General features: G+C 50.9%; 1 protein-coding gene across 1 annotated transcript; it reads right to left on the bottom strand.

The window, feature by feature from the left end:
* Positions 1 to 313: 313 nt before the first annotated feature.
* CDA (cytidine deaminase) lies at positions 314 to 21,903 on the bottom strand. The gene is made up of 4 exons (XM_032418151.1): positions 21,662 to 21,903; positions 9,677 to 9,788; positions 3,839 to 3,896; positions 314 to 1,037 (listed from the first exon to the last, which is right to left on the bottom strand). The coding sequence occupies exons 1-4, from the start codon at positions 21,813 to 21,815 to the stop codon at positions 921 to 923; spliced, it is 441 nt and encodes a 146-aa protein (XP_032274042.1). The 5' UTR covers positions 21,816 to 21,903; the 3' UTR covers positions 314 to 920.
* Positions 21,904 to 22,807: the final 904 nt, after the last annotated feature.

The following is a 22,807-nucleotide window of genomic DNA, read 5'->3' on the forward strand; positions in this document are numbered from 1 at the left end:
AGTTTCTAGACCACAGTGGGTTCGGGTCTGAGTTTTGCCGCAGTCCTAGAGCAAGTCACTCAACCTCTCTGAAGTCCAGTGCCCTCATCTGTAAGAAGGGGGAGACACCCACTTCACTGAGCTGCTGGGCACTTTAAATAAAAAGAATCCACGCAAAAGTACTTGGCTCACGGTCGGTCTTCAGAGATACATTTTTTACCCTGTCTAGACAAACTCCTGCCTTTCCCCTTTCTTTATACTTTGGAATCTCTCAGATATAATTGTGGAGAGGTGGACAGCATCCAGTGCTCAGGTCTACCCTGAGCCCAAAACAAACTCTAGAAATGGCCACCGGCAGTTTGACCCCACCCAGGGGGGCCTCCCATCTGCAGGAGCAAGACACCTAAAAACTCAGCTCTCCATACCAAAGGGTACACGGTTCCACTTTCTCCTAGCAGAAAGTGTCCAGGTCTTTCTATAAAGACAAATCACCCTGTCATTCTTAGAGTTGTGAACAATGATAGAGACAGAGCAAAATGCACACTCCCAAATCCGGATGTTCTGTGATGTCTATAATTAGGAAAGTTGCTCAGAACAGGATAGAACCTTGGGAAGGCTGATGGGGAAGCGGTCCAGACTTGGCTGGAATTTTACAGAGGGCCTGCAGGAAGGAAAGGAAGGGATGGGTGTTCCTGTCCCGGGAAGGACAAGGTGGGCTGCCAGGAGGGATGATGGCCCAGGACGGAATGAAACCTTTTATCGCTTCAGTGAAGATCGCCGTGCTCGAGTGTAATTTGGAAAAGCCATCTCTGCCCAGCCCTGCCCATTTGGCAGATGTCCCCAGGTCTGTGAGAACATCTTCGTGCAGTTCTCCGGGCAGCTGTCCCCTTAAGCACACGTGGAAACCCAGGCTCTTCCATGCAGTGGGCCTTTTCCGACCTTCACTGGATCTTACGCCAGCCTACGGACCCGAAGGGGACAGGAAGCAGCTCCAGGACTGTCCTGACAACATAGGTGCCATCCGGCTTGGTCATGTAGACGGACCAGTTGGTGCCAAACTGGAAGAGAAGCAAAGCCAGCGTGAGGGAGGCAGCGTGACGGAGGAGTTAGGAATGACCTGGATTTGAGTCTGGCTCTATCTGTCTAATGGTCCTCTCTGTGCCTCAGTTTGCTCATCTGTAAAGTGGGGATGACAATAATCATAGCTGGCCCAGCGAGCTTGAGGACAGAGCCAATACAAGAATGCCGTCGAGCAATTAGCACAGTGCTCAGCACTTTGTGAATGGGCAGTAAGCGCTCTCTTCTGTGATGAGACCTACCCGGGGCTTTATAGGAACAGTATCTAACCCCCAGGGCCAGACCTCCTCCTGCTGTGACAAAAACAACTAAAACCCTGCTTCCTTCCAGCACCTCCTCCACTCCTCCCAAGCACGAGCAGGTACACGCCCGCCTCACTACACACCAGGTATTGCCCATGCATGATTTTACTCCCTGCCCTTTGAGATACGTGCTATCATTACCCCCATTTTAGGCTTAAGAGGGCAAAGCCAGCAAAAAAGAAATTTTAGCCCAGATCTGGCTCCCTATTTTTCTCTTCCACTCTCACGAGCTAAAACTTGCTTGGTGTTTGATCTTGGGCAAATGATTCGACTCTCTGGGGCTCAGCGTCTTGAAGTGTGAAATGACTTTAGAAGATATGCCAGGCAGCAAGACAGCTGTGCGTGATGCAGAGCCCCAGAGCTGGGGTCGGCAAACCGGGGTTCTGCCCAGCCACGTGCTGTGATGGACACAAGGCACCTGTACGCAGTGCCTGGCACAGCTGGTGCTCAGTTAATGGAAGCCGTTCTTACTGACCGGTGGTGACCGCTCAGGTTTGCAGCCTGCTGGCCTTCCACGCTTCTGTCTGAATCACCACATTATTACCGGGCACCATCAGTCTCTGGATTTTTTTTTTTTTAATTAATGCTTTAAGGAAGGAGATTTTTCTGCTTGGCAGACTCTGCCTGAGGGTATGGATGAAATCTGAGTGGTGGTGAGTCTGAGTGCCAGGTCCCCAGCCCCCAAGCTTCATCTCTCCGTTATTTGCGTTTTGGTTCCAGTTTTGCCTCTCCCTCCTTCAGCTTTTTCATTCACCTTCTCTCGTTTGCCAACATCTGATCTGTTTGGGGAAAACAGCAATGAGCAATTGGCCCAAGCTGGGGCCTCCGGAGCCAGGGAGTTGGCACCCTGATGTGGTTTCCTTACTTGGCCTTGGACATGACAAGGTGCTGGACAGCCATTTCTGCCCCTCTAACTCGAGATGAGCCCATACTGTGAATTCAGTGCCTTTATGGTGGCATTTGCATCTGAATTGGGGAACCCCGTTCTGCTAACTGTGTCTGGTTTGCAGGCCTGGCAAGAAGCAGAAAAACAACGGAGCTGTCTGCATGTTCCGCAGATGCTTTGAAACCCCAGGGCACAAAAGCAAACGAGAGGACTCCCCCCTCCCCCGGATTTAACAATGCCAAAAGCAGAAGCCTCCAGGAAACCAGCCGCTCCTATTCTGCAAAGCACCATTATATCTCCTCTAGGGCCGAAGAGACTCGGTCTCCTTTCTAGACCCATAAAGGCAGGGAAGCGGCCATGAGGAGCAGTCAGCCTGAACTGACCATGAACCGCAGCTTGCTACCATCTGGCTGCTTGTCCTTCGGCAGTTCATTTTACTTCTCTGGGAAGTGGGGGTAACGACCCCCCACTTCCCTGGTAGGCTGGGGTGGAGATGAACTGAGATGCCGTATTTAGAAGGGCTGATGATGTCATATTGAAGCTCAAGGGCCTGTGGGACTCTCCAGGCTGGTGGCTTTAACCTTTTGGGGACTCTGGAGGACACAGACCTCTTAGTCTGTGAAAGCTGACACTCCCCTCCCCAAAATGTACATATATGCACAAAACACTTACCACTGAGTCCAGATTAAGAACTCATCGAATCCGCTTTTAACCATTTTTAAGGGTACAATTCAGCTCCCTTTGTTCTTGGAACACAATGTACCCTCTGTCCCATGGCCTATAAGGACCTGTCCCGTCATTTCTCCCCCTTATTCACTGTGTTCTAGTCTCTTTGGCCGCCTTACGACTTAATCAAACTCACCAAGTGTATGGGCATTAAACATGCTGGTCCCTTTGCCTGGAAATCTCCTCTAGACCTTTGTCTGCCTCATTTTTTATTATTTATATCTCTGCTCCAATGTCATCCTCAAAGCCAGGCCCTTCCTGGCCACCTAAAGCAGCGGTTGGTAAACTATTTTTTGTAAAGGGCCAGGTAGGAACTATTTTAGGCTCTTCAGGCCACAGGGCTTCGTTATAACTGTTCAGCTCTTCTGTCCTAGGGCCAAAGCGGCTATAGACAAAATGTGAAGGAATGGGCATGGCTGTGTGCCAATAAAACTTTATTTACAAAAGTAAGGGGGTGCAGCTGGATTTGCCCTAGACCAAAGTTTGTTGACCTCTGACTCCTTTTTCTGCACTCTTTTCTCCATAGCCCTCAGCACTCTCCGAAACTCTGTTTATTTTGCTCCTTGCTTGTTGTCTGTCTCTTGTACTAGACTGTGAACTATGAGGACAAGGCCTGGCTTGTCTGTTCACTGCTGTCTCCCCAGCGCTAGCTCAGTGCTCAGCACACAGTAGACACTCACTCTAGGAGCTGCTGTAGGAAAGAATAATTTCTAGTGATTCATGCAAGCTTGGGCAGGCTTAGATGTCAGCCAACGGGGCACGCAGGACAGTAGCTATGTGTCCTGGCCGGCAGCCTGGCTTTGCTCCCACGGCCTGGGATGGCAGGGAGGCACCTGGTTTACCTTTTCCAGAAAGGCAAGGTGCTTACCTCTCTCATGACTTGCCTGCAGGCTCCGCAGGGTGAGATAAAGTCATCTTGCAGGTCACTGTGGAGACAGAGCATCGAACGTGGATCAGTCTCTCCTGAGGCATGAGGACAGTTGCTGAGATTCAGGCCCTGAGTCCCTGCCCAGTTCCAGATGAAGTCAAACCCCACCAGGCAGTTTCCGATTCACAGACACATGGTGTCACAGAGGCTCAGAAGAAACCCAAGGTGGCTCTCCACACTTCCAAGGGGCGAGGCCACGGGGAGGCGTGTCGTTTTCATCAGTGCGTTCGGGAAATGTTTAGCGAGCACTTACTGTCACCCACACTCCAGGGATACATAGGTTAAGAGGAATATGTCTCTGGCCTTCAGGAGTTTGCTCAGCCCAGTGGACAAGTAGACAACTAGATGAGTTATCATTTTAAACAAAATGCAATTAGAACGTACAGTACGAGGAGACAATCCCTGACTGAGGAACAGAAGAAAGTATTTTGTGGAGGAGATGGCATTTGGTCCTGTCCTTGGAGGAAGCATAGAGTTCCTAAGTCACCATCAGTGAGCAGCTACTGTGTGCCAAGATCTGTACCAGGCACACGATATCCATTATTTCTTTAAATTCTCAGTGCAACCTGAGTGTCAGAATGACCATTTTATCTGCAAGAAAACAGGTTCAGTGAAATGAAGTAACTAACAGAGGTGCTAGACTGAAGCCCCGTGTTTTTTCTGTGCTGCAGGGAAGGCAAATAGTATGTGCAAAGGCCCTGTGGCATGAAAAAATAAGACATGTGAATCAAAGAGAAAAACAGGCTCCTTGCATCTGAGAAGTCTAGAGAAGAGATGCCTACAGCCAAGGATTTGCCTCTCAGAATAGAGGCACCCACAGGCAGTCCTCCAGCTTTGAGCAGGGTGAGGGATGGCACTCAAAGAAGGTGAATTTAACAGTAGGTAACAGTAGGAACCACCAGGGGGCACCTGGGTGGCTCAGTCGTTAAGCATCTGCCTTCAGCTCAGGTCATGGTCGCAGGGGAACTGGGATCGAGACCCCCCCCCCCTCCGCATCGCTCAGCAGGAAGCCTGCTTCTCCCTCCCCCACTCCCCCTGCTTGTGTTCCCTCTCTCGCTGTGTCTCTCTCTGTCAAATAAATAAATAAAATCTTAAAACAACAACAACAACAACAACAAAAACCAACAGTAGGAACCACCAAGCCTGCTGGAGCACCAGCAGTTATGCCCGCCGCCACCATCGTCCTTGCTCTTCTAGACCCACAGCTCTGGGAGATCTCTGCAAGAACACAGGACTTCAATTCTGGTTTTTGGTCAGCTCCTCATTTTGCTAACCATGTGTGACTTTAACCAAGTCACTTTTTTTTTTTTTTTAAAGATTTTATTTATTTATTTGACAGAGAGAGACACAGCGAGAGAGAGAACACAAGCAGGGGGAGTGGGAGAGGGAGGAGCAGGCTTCCCGCTGAGCAGGGAGCCCGATGCAGGGCTCGATCCCAGGACCCTGGGATCATGACCTGAGCCGAAGGCAGACGCTTAACGACTGAGCCACCCAGGCGCCCTAACCAAGTCACTTTAACCCACCCAATGCTTTGCCTATAAAATGTAGGGAATCATGTCACCGACTTTGCAGGAATGTTAGAAGATAAAATGAGGTAAAGTGTGCAAAGGGCTTTGTAAACTTCAGCGTGTCAGACACATATCAGTACTGCCTATACTATGGGGCCCTTATTCCTCTACACAAATCAGCTCGGTCTTGATTTTAGTACCTCATCATATACAGATTTATTGCATATAACTTATACATAATAATTTAAAATTAACTTATCATATATATGTTGGCAATGATTATCATATTATTTAATATGTGCCTGGAAGGTTCCAGGCATCCTGCAAAGCACTTAAATGAATTATCTCGTTTTAATTGACAAATATTTATTGGTGCATTATGCCAGGCACCGTTGGTGCTGAGGACACGGCAATGAGCAAAACAGACAAAACTCATTGCACTCTGGAGTTTTTGACCAGTGAGAGGAGCCAGATAATCAACCAACCAACCAACCAACCCACGATGCATCAAGTGGAGATAGACACAGATGGTATGAATTGCATAAAGCAGCTGAGGGGAGAGACAGTGATGGTGTGTTATTTTATTGAATCCTCATAACTCCCTTTTATATGCGGGGTTCCAAAGAAAAGGTTCTGCTCCATGGAAAGGTGGGTCCTTTCTGAGCATGCTCCCAGCTTCACAACAAAAGCCCACAGGGACGTGAGAGGGTGGGGACCTGTGCCCTAGGATGCACACTGAGCCAACTTAACCCGTATGATTACCAGGGGACAGGTGCTGTAGCCAGAGTCTTCCATAAGCTCTTTGGAGGCTGGATTCTGTGTTATTTTTTACTTTTTTCTACACATGTTGACCCATGCCAGGCAGGCGGGAAAGGAGTGACAAGGACCAATCAGAGAATCTCTGCTTCAGGGATCTACTGTCTGGAAGGGGAGATGAAGTCTGCATGTTAATGCTCCAATACAGGCTGGCTGTGGTTAAGACCATGGAAGAGGATTGGGGGCACCTAAGTGGTTCAGTCGGTTAAGCGTCTGACTCTTGATTTGGGCTCAGGGATCAAGCCCCATGTCGGATTCCACACTCAGTGGGTAGTCTGCTTCAGATTCTCCCCCTCTCCTTCTCCCTCTCCCTCTGCCTCTGCCTCACCCCCCCCCAAATAAATAAATAAATCTTTACCAAAAAAAAAAAAAAAAAGACCATGGTAGAGGTGCTCCCTTCCACGACCTGAAAGTGAAATTCAACCTCCCTTCCACGACCCGTAAGGCCCTGTATACCTGGCCCCTGCCAAGCTCACCACTTCCTTTCTTAATCTTGTGATATGCATGGCCAACTGTCCAAAGGACAGTTCCCTGGACAAGGTGACCTGCATTAGGGTCTGCAAGGGGGTGGGGTGAACATGCATTCCACCGGAAAGTTGGATTTGGCTCAGGCTTCAAAAGTCACAAGAAATCCCTTCCAGGCTGCATAGCCTGATGAAGGTGCTGGTTTACCCTTACATTGCACTTCTCTGTGCCGGGCACCGTGCTGAGGACCTTAGGGCCACGGACTCATTTAATCCCCTAACAACCCCATAAGGTAGGGGCTATGTAGGTACTCTTATCATCCTCATGTTAGAGGTTGTGAAAGATGACATGACCTGCCCAAGGTCACAGAGCTACTAAGTGGCAGGACCAGGATCTGAACCCAGGATCTGTGGACTCTGCCTTTGGTAGTTTTGCAATTTGCAAAAGTAATAAGGATAAGGTTAAAACAACAGTTTTAATTTGTTGCATAATCTGCGCCATGACCTGTATAGAAATCACTTCCTGCGCCCTCACAACAGCCCAGAGGGTAGGTGTTACTCTCCTCCGTGCTATGGACGAAAAGCCGAGCTCAGATCCTCGGGCAATGGTGGCGCAGGATTCGAAACCAGGTCTCACTAACCCTGGAGCCAGGGTTTTTAACCATTACTCAACCTTCCCACCGGGAGTAAGAATCAAAAGCTTGGGAGAAGACGCGTCCCAGAATGCGCTGGGTGCAGCAGGACATCTACCTCTCCTGCCTTGTGCTGGGACCGACAGTTTCTGTGCTCTGTGCTGATTCTGCTCACACGCTGGGACCATCCTCATCAGAACAATGGGCTGGAAACCGATCGCCTTTGATGCCTACACAGCCCACCGCCCCCTCCCGGGACAAGCTTAGCTCCCTGTTAGCAAAACCCCATCCTGGGCTCCGCACTGCATCCTGGAGATCTCGAAGGGGCTCTCTGAAACTGTTCCCACCCATCAGTGTTAACAAGGGAGCTGGCACTTTCCACCCATCCTGTAAACCCACCTCCCAATCTAACAAGTCCTTAGTGCAGTAATGGCTGTGTTGCTGGCCAGGGACGCTGGTGCAGGCTGGACCCCCGGGGCAGAGCAGGTGGCGCTAGAAAAAATGCAGGTTTTACGTAAATAAGGACATTTGCTAATCACCGCTAGCAATACCCACTCCTTCTTAAAAGTAGATAATGACCAGGAGAAAAAGCCTTTCATTTAGAACATTCTAAACAGAGCAAAGCTACCGTGCCATTATCTTTTTGTTGACTTTGGCCTCTTTTTCACCCAGAATGTTATTTTCTTGGATCAGCTTTGTATTTATTTCCCCCTGCCCCACTTTTAAATTAAGTGTAATCCACATCCTGGGCTCTGCTCATCTGCACAAAATGTTCTCAGCATGGCCTCATTTATTCCTCCCGAAGCCGAAGGGGAGCCAGGACAGACCCTGGTGACAAGGGAGGGCTCTGGGAAGCTGGGCCCTTCTCCATTAGCACCCCTTGGCTCCAGTCGCTCAGGAAAATAGCCCTCAATAACCTGGTCCACTTCGGGACCAGACTGAGGCGAAGTTTAGGATCTTTAAAGACATGCTTCTATCACCCAGCCCCTGCAGGGAGTCGCGCTAGGTCAGGCCCCCGCATTACTGCTGCCAGTATTTCTGCCCTCAAGGCCCTCCAGCACCACCACGAGGGAGGGGCAGTGCGCTCCCCATCCGTAACCCAGGCACCCGGACGTCCTGAAAGAGCAAGGCCTTGTCAGCCATGCAGTGGCTCGATGCATAGATGAAACATTTCCCGTGGCATTCTCCCTGCACCATTAATCTGCCAAGAAAACTCTCTCTCAGGGGTGCCTGAGGGTCTGCGTGGGTTAAGCATCCTGAAATCTTGACTTCGGCTCAGGTCATGATCTCAGGGTCGTGAGATCGAGCCCCGCATGGGGCTTCAAGCTCAGCAGGAAGTCTGCTTGAGATTCTCTCTCCCTCTTCCTCTGTCCCTCCCCCAACTTGCACTCTCTCTCTCTCTCTCAAATAAATAAATAATAAAATCTTTAAAAATAATAAAAAGAGAACTCTCTCTCAGACAGTGCAAAGGTACACACAAGAGCAATTCACCATTAAATCGGATGTATAACAGGGTCCAAATTAGTAAAATAGCCCGCTCACGTGCACGCCACTGAGCCTGGGTCCAGGCCCAACAAGGACTCAATGAGTGTCCTGTGAGGGTCCACATGTGGGAACTTGGATATGTATGTTGAGGCAGGTAAAGAGAGTTGATGGATGCTTTTGTTCAGCCAGGACACAGCCTGGAATCTGATTAGTGTGAACTGTAACCAAGGTTTACCTGGTTGTCACCCCACCAGCTTGTCTTTATAGCCGGCTTCTTGGCACTTAAGAGGTGGGTGATGCCAAGTGTAGTCACCACCTCTCACAGTGAGGAATCCCAGAGGCAGCTCAACGAGAGTGGGGAAGGGTGTTTGATTTCCTGGCACAGCATGGTGTCATAGAATGAGCCCAGAGTGAGACTCCAGAGATCTAGGTTGGTAAGCTTTGCCATGAATTCCCAGGGAAGTTGCTCAACCTTTCTGGGCCTCAGTTTCTTCATCTGTAAAATGGGGTAGTGCCCAGGGAGTCTATGCCAGGCGATTTTTAGGTCCCCCCAGCTTTAGGTTTCTATGCTGCCTTTCCGTTGTATCTTATAGGCATCCTGTTGTAGTTTGCGCTGTTGTTAGAACCAAAACCACACCTGCCCTTGAGTTAGAGGTGCCTTGGTTGTTTACCTGCTCTGCGGGCTCAGTGAGGGCAGAGTCCACTTCTGATTTGTCTCTTTTCCCCAGCACTCAGCCAAGCCCGACAGTGCCTGGCACACGGGAAGTACAGAATAAATGTGTTAGATGAATGAACAGATGAATAACATGTGTGGTGAGTGTTGGCTGAACAGATGGATGAATACAGCTGCAACCTGCCTTCCCCAGCCCTTACCTGGAGATAGCAATTGCCCTGAACTCTCTGTGTCCTTCTGAGATGGCCTTCTGGATCGCGGTCCGCTCTGCACAGACGCCCAGAGGGTAGCAGATGTTTTCTACGTTGCACCCTGGAAAGAGAGGAGAACCCAGGGGTATTTCCAGCAGAACCACATCCTGTGGCAGGTGTTGAGGAAGAGGCTTGCCCCACTCCAGCGCAGGGAGAACCCTGTTACTCAGAGAGGGCAATTTGACAGGAAGCACTGGGAGACTCCATGACCCACTGCCGCTGTGGCCCTTCCCAAAACTCCCACCCTTGTCACTCACCCAATGCCTCCGTCTTTAAGCCCAGCCTGGGAGCAGGGGCAGCAGAGCGGAACAGATGAACCCAGCCCCCTCTCCCCAGCAAAGGCCAAGGGCCAAGGGAGATGCCGAGGCTTAAGAGGATGAGCAGAGCCCCCCAGCGTGGATCTAAGAGACAGAAGGTTCAACAACTGGGCCTGGGCAAAATTTTTGGTGGTGTTTACCAACTATCAGAGTTCAACTCAATTCTATCTGAGTCGTATTGCAAAACAACTGTCAAAACCAACAAACTAACAAACAAGAACTCCCAAGTTTTGCAAAAGGTGTCTGTGATGGCGCAAGCCTTCAGGCAATCCCAGCCCTCCAATGGGAGGCGGGCTGTTAGGGTGGCATAGCCCACCATCAGGGAGTCCTCCTCAGTGTCCCTCCCAGGAACGTCCCTGGGGGACAATGGGCAAAGCCTGTTCCCAGGACACAAAACACTGGCATAGCCAGATTGGCTAAGAAACTCCATTTGCAGGGGGGTAATCGCCACAGAAGGTGGGATTCCCCCTTACTGTTGGGATGTGGTCTGCGTCACTCTTCATAGCTTGCCTTTCTCCTTGAGGCAGAGATATCAATTGTTCTCCAGGATTTATTTTCTCCTTTTTTTTTTTTTTTTAAAGATTTTATTTATTTATTTATTTGAGAGAGCTTCCTTAAAAAGAAAATTTTTTTTTGTTAGAGCGAGCGCACACAATTGGGGGGGGGCAGAGGGCGAAGGAGCAGCAGACTCCCCGCTGAGCACGGGGCCCGACGTGGGGCTCAATCTCAGGACCTGGAGATCATGACCTGAAGGCAGACCCTTAACCGACTGAGCCACCCAGGTGCCCCTCTCCTTCTTCCTTTAATACAAGTGACCCCTATTCCAATATGGCTGCTCACATGGCCGCTCAGCTAGAGACCCTATTTCCTAGATTCCCCTTTAAGCATAGAAGTTTTGGTCAGCGGGATGTGGCCCAAAGTGAGGTGGGAAACTTCTGGATCACATTTTTGGTAAAGAGATGGATTGCCCTTTGCTCCCTTTCTTTTACGCTCTACAGGCTGGGATGAGGTGCGGCAGCTCTGGCCATGTAGTTTATGGTCATAGGGATGGAGAAGCAACAAGATAGAAAGCACTTGGGACCCTGGTCCAACTCATGCAGCGGAGTCGAGTCGCCTATTTGCCCTGGCACAACTGCCTACTCTGAGTTGTTACGTGAGAATAAAAGAGAATTCTGTCATGTTGGAGTCATTGTATTTTGGGATTTTTGTTACAGCAGCTTAACCTAGACCTGACTAATAGAGAAACTGGTACTGAGAGTGAAATGCAGCTTTGACAAAAAAATATCGAAAATACATGGCCTTGGGATGCCTGGGTGGCTCAGTCAGTTAAGCGTCTGCCTTTGGCTCAGGTCATGATCCCAGGGTCCTGGGATCGGGCCCGCGTCGGGCTCCTTGCTTAGCAGGAGTTTGCTTCTCCCTCTGCCTACTTCTCCCTCTACCTGATGCTCCCCCTGTTTGTGCTTTCTCTCTCTTGCTATCTGACAAAAAAATAAATAAAATCTTAAAAAATAATAATAAAATAAAATACATGGCCTTGGCTTAGCAGTTGGGCAACGTCAGTGGGAAAACACAGACATGGCCCTGTGGAAAGCTGGTGGCCCTTGTTACTCTGTGGCAGATTACTTGGTAAAGCTCCATCCTGCAATAACCTGGGAAGCAGACGGGCCCCTGGGTGGCTCAGTTGGTTAAGCGTCTGCCTTCGGCTCAGGTCATGATCCCAAAGTCCTGGGATCGAGCCCCACTTGGGGCTCCTTGCTCAGCAGGGAGCCTGCTTCTCCCCTGCCTGCCACTCCCCGTGCTTGGGCTTGCTCTCTCCTTCTCTCTCTGTGTGTCAAATAAATGAATAAAATCTTTAAAAACAACAACAACAACCACCACCTGGGAAGCAGATTGTGCTACCTACCATTAGGATTTTCGACCTGGCAATGGGAATCAGCCCCGAGGGGAAGATCTGATGAAGGGTGATACCTTCTCACTCAGTCTACTGGTTTGGGGCCTCAAGGTGGCCACCATCGAAATGACACAGCAGGGATGGGCCAGGCAGGGAAGCCAGTTGCTAAAGGAGGGGAGTTGGCTGGCTTAAGAACTATGACAAAGCATATAAAGCAAATAAACCAGAAGGTTTCTAAGTTTTTCATAGAATTGGCTAGGCAGAGAAACCAAAAGTCTGGTCTGTAAAATCCTGTGATTGTTTAATCCCGAAAGAAACCCTTGGGTCCCCAAACCCCACCGTCAGAAGTGAGCTGAGAGAGCTATGTGCCCCCAAGGAGGGGCATTCTCCCCAAAACCCACTTCAGGTGTGTGGCTGAGGTTAGGATAGTCAAGGAAGAAGCTCCCAGAGGGCAAAGCCTGGGGCCCCTGTAGAGAGTGGAGAGGGGGTTACCCGCAGAGCAGAAAGGGAAGACAGAGTGTGTACCAGGGAGTCTTCACAGTTCTTGCCCTGCAGGATGGATAACTGCATGGATTGGTGGCCGCTGTGTGTTCCCTGTTCTTTCCTTTTCCTATCGGGAGATTTGATGATGGTTATTCTTTCCTACTCTTTCCTGCTCCTACTCCACACTGAATATTGTGGGAGTGAGTGGGAACTGGGGTGTGGGTGATTACTTTTTAGACTCTGGGCCACTAGGCCAGCAGGACCACATCCGCACCTCAGGAAGGAGACTGAACAGCCCCGATGTCCCACTCTCAGAGCTGGATGCAGTGATTGGGTGGGACTTTGGGTTGCCTCTCTTAAGAAGGTGGAAAGTGGGTCCTATGTGTGGAAAGAAGGGTATACACAGATCCTTACAGGCCACAGGCGGTCCTGTGGAAGACTAACTGTTCCCAGGGTTCACTGTCCCAACAGAAGCCACTGGAATTGAGCAGGGCGTGTGACTACCCAAGCAAGAGACCACATTTCCCAGCCTCCCTGGAAGCTTCCTGTAGTCTTGTAGTTTTAACCAATAAGATATGAGTGGAAGTGATGGGTGCAAGTTCCAGATGACATTTTTATGGGGCCATTGTTTGCTCCCCACTTCATCTTTCTCTTTCCCAGGGGCTGGAACATGGATGTGATGACGTGTGCTGGTTTTGAGCACGTGGATGTAGACACCACTCTAGGGATGGCAGGACATCAAGACAGAAGGAATCTGATCTCCTGAACAGCCTTGTAGAACACAGCAGAGCAGAACAGTCCATATGCCCAGGACTCCAGCCCATCCCTGGTCTGTCCGATGAGAGAAGCAAGCAGCCATCTTGTTCGAGTCACTATGTTTCTATTTGTCCTCACCTGAGACTGTTCCTTACCTATGGCACTCCCCCCCTTTTTTTAAACGTAATTATGCAGGATTTGGTTCCTACTGTAGTCAAATTTGGAAATTGTTTGGTCATTTCTTCCTCATGTATTTTCCCCACAGAATTTTCTGTCAGTGCATTATTTACATGGACGCATTAGGATGGCTTCAGTTCATCATTTGATCCATTAATTATCATCATGGTTCTCAAGATCACAGGCATTCATGTCCAACAGATGGAGAGGAATGGATGTCACAGACGGCCTGCAACACCCCCCCACACGCTGTTCAAATGGGAGCTGCCATCTTGTCTCACATGACCTTTTTGTTGGTCTAAGGAGAAGTGCCTGACCCACACTGGGCCGATCAGAGTTGAGCACCTAACTCACTGGGCCCATCAGAGCCAGGCACCTTACCCACACTGAGCCAGCCAGAGTTCTCTATGCAGGAACTTCAGTTCCTCCAGGAGACTGAGAGTGTGGGGTTGGGCCCGGCTGCTGGCCTGGTTTCTATTCGTTATAGAGGAGACCGTTAGGGGAAATGGACACTCAGAGGAACGGATGGGAGATGATGTGAGACATGGCCAGAAGAAAGAGTCTGGCCTCACGCAGTGCCCCTGAGGCCCAGCTACACACCATCTCTTCCCACGGTTTTAGGAGCCAATACGCCCTCCTTTTGTCTAAAATAGTTTGCATGCATATTTATCATTTACAACCACACAGAAGTCAGTACAGTTGGGATATGGGACAAGGAGCGACCAGGGGAGTTGCAGCCCTGAAAGTAATGGTTGACATTTATTGAACGCCAAGCGTTTTTGACTTTGGTCAAGCATTTGTTCACATTCACATGTGAGTCACTAGAAACAGGTAACTGGGCCTCTCTCGGGGTCAGTGAAAGTTAAATGAATGAATGAATACGGCTCTCTTGCTCCCCACCTAGTCTCTCCAGCCAAGTTCCTGGTGCCTGCCCGAAATGACTTCCTCTAAACATGTCCTTGCCTGCCCTGCCCACCTTTGCTGACTTTGGCCTGGCTGCATTTGACTTCTGCCTCTCCCAGAGTAAGATCCCTGCTCACTTTATTCCCCCCACTTCGTTCCCTGTCTGGCAACCACCCCAGCCCTGCCTCATCCCTGACTCAGGGGCCCTCTCCCTGTTAAAGGTGATTCACATAAATCTTGGGTTTTGCAGAAGGCTCCTCCCTCAGGACGATTGCCCGTGTCTGCATTTGAAGTTCAGAATGGCCTCATATAGAGAAATCTTCCTTAACTGTGTCTAAAAATTTCCAAAGGGCCAGTTAAGGAAGAGAGATTGTTTTAGAAGAGAGCCCACTCTCAGAGCCCACTGCTCAAATGGGGCTTTGCAGAAAGAGCCCCAATGTTCTGTTCTGCCCTGGGACCCTTTGCCCTACTGGCTCTAAGAATTTGGGAAAGAGACTAAAACCTCCTCGAGCCTCAGTCTCGTCCTTTATAAAGTGAAAGCCGCAGCACCTCCCTCAGAGGACTCTGGTGACAGTGAGTCGAGATCACGCACGTGGACCGATTAGCACACAGCCCCGCACGGAGCTAGTCCTCAGCAGTGGCCAGCCGCTGTTATCAATTGCACAAAAGTCAAGGTTTGGGTGGTGGGAATAAAATAAGATGAAATCCGAGAGAGACAAACCGTAAGAGACTCTTAAATCTAGGAGACACACGGAGGGTGGCTGGAGGGGTGGTGGGTGCCGGATGGAGTAACTGGGGGATGGGCATGAAGGAGGGCACGTGATGCAATGAGCTCTGGGTGTTCTATGCAACTGATGAATCACTGAACTCTACCGCTGAAACTAAAAATACACTGTATGTTAATTAATTAAATTTAAATAAAATTTAAAAAAATAACAAAAACAAGGTTTTGGTGGTGGTAGGACTGTGTGACTGAGCACCTACTCCTTCTAGACAAGGTGTGACAGTGGCCCCGATTCTGTCCTTCAGACACTTTGAAGTGGTCCCAACCTGCCTATCTCCTGGGCTTCATCTCCTTTGGCTCTTCAGGCCCACTGGCTTTCCAGCTGTTCTCCCAGGATGCCAAGCACCCTCCTGCCATATGGCCTTTGCACTGGCTGTTCCCATTGCCTGCAACTCTTTTCCCCTGTGTGCATACGGTTCACCCTACTCCTGTCTCTGCTCAGATGCTCCCTCCTCAGAGAAGCCTGCCATGGTCACCCTAGCTCAACTTTTGCCTCCCCATTTATCCTGCTTTAATTTTCGTCACCACGCTGAACACTTTCCTGAAGAAATGTCTTTATTGTCTCATTCCTCCGTCACAGGGTTAACTTCCTGAGGGCAGGGACTCTGCTGCAGGACGCCCCGGGGCCTGGAACAACAAGGCCAGCCAGGCTCTCAGTTACTTTTTATCCAATGAGCAGAATTTCCCACTTCGGTGCTAGATCTCTGAGATACAAAGGAATAACTTCACTGGAGGCCTCTAGCAAGTTCCAGTGGAATTTCCTAGTCTTATTAAAAAAGAGAAAAAAAAAAAGAGGAAGAAAGCCCTTAGCCATGTACTGTGATCCTCAAAGTCCAGAAAATTTTGTTTTGCTTCCTTCAGCTCAGAAAACAGGCCGTCATCCATCCAGGCAAACCAACCCCACTCCCTGTGTTGCCTTCACTTGCTGAAACACACACACACACACACACACACACACATGCATGCATGTGAGCGCGCACATACACACATACACACATGCGCACACGCACCCGCACGCATGGGCTGGCATGGTATCAAGTTAGGGATCCAGAACTGAAGATATTACTAACGGCTTTCTTTTATCCTTTTCTTTCATTGTTCTTCTTTTACCTGCCTGGCACTCCATCTGTATTATGTCGTTGACCCCTTTAACAACTCGGTAGGGCAGAGACTACTATGACCCCATTTTAGAGAAGATAAAAGCTGAGGCTGCTGGCAGGGAGCCTGGACTCACATCCTGACCTGTCAGGGACAAAGGACTGTCCTTTTTCTCTATGGCATTTCAGTGAGGACATGTTTTAGAGGTGGTTTGGTGCTTACGGCAGGGCGAGGGTCAGAGGTTATCAAGCTATCAGCAAGGAAGGAAGTTCACAAGGAGGTGATGGGGGCCTGGCCGCCCAGAGAAAAGAGCAATGCTCGAAAGCACTGGGCCTACTCTGTCCTGAGGGATCTTATTACAGTTAGAGCGGTCCTTCTCACTCACCCTGTGGGCGTCAACATCTTCTGGACGGCTTCTTAAAAGGGATTTCTGAGCCATACTCCTGGAGTTTCTACTTCAGTAGGCCTGGGTCAGACCCTAAGAATTCGCATTTCTTGCAAGTTCCCAGGAGGTGCCGAGGCCACAGGTCTGGGACTATATTTGAGAATCACTGAACCTGGGGGCGCCTGGGTGGCTCAGATGGTTAAGCATCTGCCTTTGGCTCAGGTCATGATCCCAGGGTCCTGGGATCGAGCCCTACATCGGGCTCCCTGCTCTGCGGGAAGCCTGTTCTCCCCCTCCCTCTGCTGCTCCCCTTGCTTGTGTTCCCTCTCTGGTGTGTCTCTGTCAAATAAATAAATAAAAATCTTGAAAAAAAAAAAAAAAAGAGAATCACTGAACCAAAGAAATGTCATGGTCATGTGCTTGAAGAAATACTACACTCTTGGGCGCCTGGGTGGCTCAGTTGGTTAAGCGACTGCCTTCAGCTCAGGTCATGATCCTGGAGTCCCGGGATCGAGTCCCGCATCAGGCTCCCTGCTCGGCGGGGAGTCTGCTTCTCCCTCTGACCCTCCCCCCTCTCATGCTCTCTCTCTCTCATTCTCTCTCTCAAATAAATAAATAAAATCTTTAAAAAAAAAAAAAGAAATACTACACTCTTTCCGCGTTCCTACGTCCCTACCCACTGCACACGCAACACACCGTGACACATATGAATTATATTCGAACTCAACTACAGCGTCCAGGGGTTTTAGTGAAGCTCATCTTTGTAAGCAGCTGCTTTTGAGTGGCAGTGGAGAGGCCTAGTGGATGAGCCTGGGGGTGGGAGGATAGGGTGTGGTGGGTGTAAGGAAGGCTGTAAGGACAGGAAGCCAGTTAGAGCTGCCTGCTTTGACTCACCTGGAGGTGCTTTGGGGAGGGGGGTTGGTGGCTTGGAGAGTGGTCCTGGAGAAGGGGAGCCCAGGGAGGGAATCGGGAGGCCAGGGGTTGGTCTGGGGGAAGACTATGAAGGATCAGATTTAAAGGTCAAAGCCAAGACAGGCTGGATTCAGCGATTAACCAGGACATCTTTAAGTGTCTTTTTAGAAATGCGGTTTGTTCCTCCCAGAATTCATTACAGCTGATCCAGTAAAGTGGCTTTTCCCCTAAATAGTGAAGGAGCATATAGAGCGCTGAAGTCCCTCTAGGGAGAGGGGGTGAGGCAGATAGACCACCGACCCAAGGACAAATTTGACCATCCCTTGGGTGGTGCCAGCGAAGAGTGGTCTCCATGACTCTCCTCCACCACCTCCCATCTGGCATTGCACAAACCCTGGCTGCCCTGGGCTACCCCACTACCCCTGCCAAACCCCCCTGCTGCCCCTTCTCTTCTGTGTCCCCACCTCCTCTCCCTCTGCAGCACTTTCTTCCCCGGTGGACTCCCCCTCTCCCCCACAGCTCTCCAGCAGCAATCACAGAAGGTAACGGTCCGGATGAATCACCATTTGGTGGCCCATCCTCGAGGGACACAAGACCCTGGCCAGGGTCAAGGGGATATGATCAGTATTACAAGACCGTGACAGCGAGGCTGTCAGACTTGCTTTTGAACTGAATGGGGCACCAGCTGCCCCTAAGGAGGGAAACTCCACAGAGGCTGGTCTTTGGTGCAGCTGGAGAAAGTCACAGAACTGAGCAGACCTGTCTCGCACCAAACTACAAACTCACAGTGTCTAAATTCAGCTGCGCCCTCTCTGCCTCCTAATCGTCTCTAATTCACCCCATGATGCCGTCAGCTTTCCTCTGACTGTTCTAGGTCCCCTCCTCCCCCAGCCCTGCCTTACTACCCTCTGTCCTCCCTTCCCATCTACAGGAGATCCAGGGATTCTGGTAAATGCCCTCCATTCGTCCCCCTCTCCCAGCACACTCTCCCTGCCCCCCTCTGCACGTGCACCCTGCGGCGAGGGGTAGTAGAAAAAGCATGGCCTCAGTTACCTCATTTGTAGAGTGTGTGTTTGGCTTTTGCAGCGGCACCTCCACACTCCTTCTTGTGGTAACAGACCCCCCCCCACCCCACCCTGGGAACAATGCGTGTGACTCAGCTGGACCAATCACACTACTCTATCGTGACAACAGTGATTGGCTCAGGGATGTGCATGTGATTGGAGATGGACCAATCAGGGTCCTTCCCCAGAATTTTTCCATCTTTAGCTAGTAGAGGAGTTCTTGCCTCTCTGCTTTTGAGGCTGTAAGAATGCGAACTAGAGGCTGCTTGCACTCATGTTCCCTGATACCTGGAGAAAGCCCATCTACAGGATAAGAGAAAGAAACACACACCCAGAAGGATAAAGGGCATGGTGACATCTGAGTTCCTGGATCCAGCTGTCCCTGAGTTAAGATCTACCCTTGCGCATTATGGTTTTGATTGGTTTCTGTCATTTACAACTGAAAGTGCTCTGACCAATGCATGTGACACTCATTGTCTCCCTTCATGTGGGGGCTGTGAGATTACAAGAGATCTTCCATACCAAGTGCTTAGCGAATGATCAATCCACTGTGTCTATTGGTCCCTGCCCATGATGTCCTCAGCACCATCCAGCTCTACCTTCAGCTCCCCACCTTGACCAGTGCCTCCTCATTCCCCTGGCTGAAGATCTAGAACCATATTCCTTTCCTTCATTCCAGTACTGCTCACCCCAAGCCCAGTCCACTTGTCCCATACAGTTTCTCTCAGGTCTTTCCTTCCTCACTGTTCCACCTGCCACTGTCCTAGTCCAAGTCACTCGTTCATGCATTCAACAAACTTTAACTGAGGACGTATTACAGGCTGGGTAATGTGCCGGCCCTGCGGACGGGTCGGCAAACAAGACAGACATCATCCCCCTGACACTCTTTCCTCTGTCTTGGAACTCCCTGAGTACCTGTCAGACTAATTGCCCTTGAATTCGATTTTCATGTTACTCTTCTTTTTAATAACGTTCCTGGTTCCCTGCCTTTCTACCTCATCAAATCTCAATGTCAATGCTTGGCCTTCACAAGTCCTCCACAATCTGCCTCCAAATAGTAATAATATAATAAAACCATTAATAGTAGAAAGAGAAGCTCCCACCATTTATGGCATCCTTCCTGTGGGCAGAAACGGTGCCACTCATTTTATAGGCATGAGCTCACATTCCACCGCTGATCAGCACAGGCACCAACCACCAGGAAGGACCCTGGTGCCATGTCGGGCTGGGCAAACCAGCTCTATTCACAGCCATTCAGAAAGGTGGGTGCACGATCCTCAGTTTACAAACGTGTAAGACACATTAGGGTGAAGGGTCATGGCCAGGGTCACATGGCTGATAAAACAGCGGCACCAGGATTCAAACCCAGGAGCCTCTAAGTCCAGAGCCTTCACCCCATCCCAGAGGGCCTCCCTAAATCCCCACTGCACAACCAGGTTCTTCCCTGCAATTTAAATAGGCCACACTCCTGCTCACGTCATTCATTCACACCTACAGTCATTGGTTGAGGCTTCCCTTTCAAGCCATGACCTGTGTAAGAGGAGGGACCTCTGTTGGGGGCAGAGACTATGTCATTTGTGCTCACTGTGATATCCCTGGTTCTTGGCACTTTACCTAAGACGTCATGGTGCTCAGCAAATATTTGTTGAATGAATGAATCCATGCAAGGAGGCATTGGAAAGAGCCAATGGCTGATTCAACATTCAAGGCCCTGGAGCCCCGGGACAGTGTGGGCTGCAATGTTGTTCGTGGCGGTGGTTAATGTTTAATAGTCATCTGAGCCACCAGGCCAGGCCTGAATTCCCACAAGACACAGAGTCTTGATTACCTACAGAGTAGCCGACTTGGAGTCAGGGGAACTCTGGGTCCGAATCTCAGCTCTGTGATCTTGGGCATTTAGCTTCTGTGAGCCTCAGTTTCCTTCCCTGTGATATCAAACTGCCTTGAGGGGTTATAAGGGTTGGTGGATAACATTCTTCACTATCCTTCCACATACTAGCACTCACTCAAGGTTCCTTCTGCTGAAAGGGAAAGTTTAAGACCCAGGCGACTCGTGAAACGGGACAGAACCTCCAAGACAAGAGGTAACATGATCAGCAAGGAGAGCCCAGGGGCACCATACAAGGGGACGATCCCCAGCCAGACTCACAGCTGAGCAGAGGTGGGGGCGAGTGGCTCACAACTGGCCTCAGGCTACTGGAGGTCACCAATTAGATGTCCAGTGCGAACCTCTGTCTCTTTAAATAGCTGCCACTGCCAAGTAGAGGCGGATTCTGGGCGGCAGGGCTGTTGGGTGTCCCCATCTGTCCCCCTGTGCCAGTTCTTATCTGCCCTCCCAGTGGTGGGGAGGGGCATGTGGCTTCCCTGCCACTTCCTCACCAAGTGCCCCACTGTTTTGAATGAGAATGCTTCTTAGCTTAGCAAAAACAAGTCTGAACTTTTGTTCAAGTGAGCTTTTCTAGAAAACCAACAAACCAAAGAAAAGGAGCTTAGGAACAGATTAGTGCTGACTCCAGTTCCCACCGTCCTGTTCCCACCCTCCCCAGGCCAGCACTCACTGCTGATCACCCAAACTTCTCTCCGCTTCTTTCCTCCGGGATCCTCTGCAAGGTCGGAATCCGCTAACAAGTCACCGGCCGTTGGCCGTGGGTCCCTCAATTTCTTTCCTCGCTCAGTGGGTGATCGGAAGAATGCAGGGTTTGGGGGCCCCAGCCCTGGGTTCCACCACCAGCGCCCCGTGTGACCTTGAGCAACCCGTGTCACCTCTCTGGGCCTCAGTTTCTTTATTGAAAAATGGGCCTAACAAGGAGGTGAGTGGGTGAGAGGTGAGGACTTGCTAATGAAACCTGTGGAAGCCTTCGCAGGGGGCCACGCGGAGGGGGGCTCACAAAGTATCAGCCGTGTCCCTCCCAGCTTTGAGTTATGGCCTCCCCACCTCTGGCTTCCCAGTCCATCCCATTAAAAAGTCGCCGCATCTGAGCAGCACCTGCATCCCCACGGTCCGGGACAGCAGGCAAGGCGGGGGCGGGGGGAGGGTGTGCCAGCGTGACGGGGGTGGCCCAGCCACGAGCGGCCAGAGCTGCCCTCTGCTCTGCCGGCTCCCGCCCGTCCTCCTGCGACCTCCCGCCGGGGGGCTGCGGCCGAGGGGGACGGGGCGCCCTTACCGGAGAAGATCCTCCCGTCCCGAGTGAGGATCGCGGCCCCCACGCGGAAGTGACTGTAGGGGCAGTAGGCGGACTTCTTGGCCTCCCGGCAGGAGAGCAACAACCGCTGGACGAGCTCGGGCTCCAGGGCGCTGGCGGGACGCTCGTGGGCCATGTCTGTCCCCCGGGGCGGCGGACGCGCAGACACCAGCTCCCTGCCCGCGGGAGCCCTGCCCGCGGGAGCCCATCCCGACCCCCGCCACCTTAGCACCTCCCCTGGGGCGTGTCCCTGCGGGGCGCTGGGCGGGGCCGGGAGACGGGTCTCCCGCCCCCCATCGCCCGCCCCGCCCCGCCCCGCAGGCTGCGTTTAGAGGGTGGTGTGGGGCCCAGTGTGGAAGGATGCCACTGTGTCCACGTGTGCTCACCCTCTCCCCTGGGGACCATTCTCGCTGCTGACACACTGAAGGGTGAGTGGTCAGGGCATGCATGCGCCTGTGTAAGGGGCGACTGTGGACACACCCTCCTCAGGGAAGGGGCTGCTGGGGGCGGGGGTCAGGGTGACGTCTGGGGAGTCCAAGCTCCAAGGGTTGAAATGCCCCTCAGTTTGTTGAATGTCTCTCTCCTTCACTGGGGGTTGTGATGAGGCTGAAAGGGCAGAGCTGGGGCAGCCACTCTGGCTTCCTGAGGCAGAGAGTGTGAGACAAAGCGATAAGACCAAGTTGCTTCTTTATTTTCACCCATCTCCTTCTGACTCCTGTCTTAACTCAGAATTAATTAATTAATTAATTAAATATTTTATTTATTTATTTGACAGAGAGAGACACAGCGAGAGAGGGAACACAAGCAGGGGGAGTGGGAGAGGGAGAAGCAGGCTTCCTGCTGAGCAGGGAGCCCGATGTGGGCTCGATCCCAGGACCCTGGGGTCACGACCTGAGCTGAAGGTAGACGCTTAACGACTGAGCCACCCAGGCGCACCTTAGCCCAGAATTTAAATGTATCTCAGCTGGAGGGAACCTCTGAGGTGGTCTACTCAGGCTTCCTCATTTTTTTGTCGGCAAAATAAATATTGTGCTGGTGGCCAAAGAAATGGGTTTGCTTATTGGCAGCACCACTTTCCACATGTACAACCACTGGCCAGTTCTTTGACCTCTGTAAGCTAGTTTCCTC

The sequence above is a fragment of the Phoca vitulina genome, unplaced genomic scaffold (assembly GCF_004348235.1).
Source record: "Phoca vitulina isolate PV1807 unplaced genomic scaffold, GSC_HSeal_1.0 scaffold2, whole genome shotgun sequence".
Lineage (NCBI taxonomy): Eukaryota > Metazoa > Chordata > Mammalia > Carnivora > Phocidae > Phoca > Phoca vitulina.

Coding starts and splice junctions, on each gene's coding strand:
- CDA (XM_032418151.1), bottom strand. CDS start 21,815: ATGGCCCACGAGCGTCCCGCCAGCGCCCTGGAGCCCGAGCTCGTCCAG. Junction 9,789..21,661: donor GGACGGGAGGATCTTCTCCG/GTAAGGGCGCCC, acceptor CTCTCTTTCCAG/GGTGCAACGTAGAAAACATC. Junction 3,897..9,676: donor AGGGCAATTGCTATCTCCAG/GTAAGGGCTGGG, acceptor CTGTCTCCACAG/TGACCTGCAAGATGACTTTA.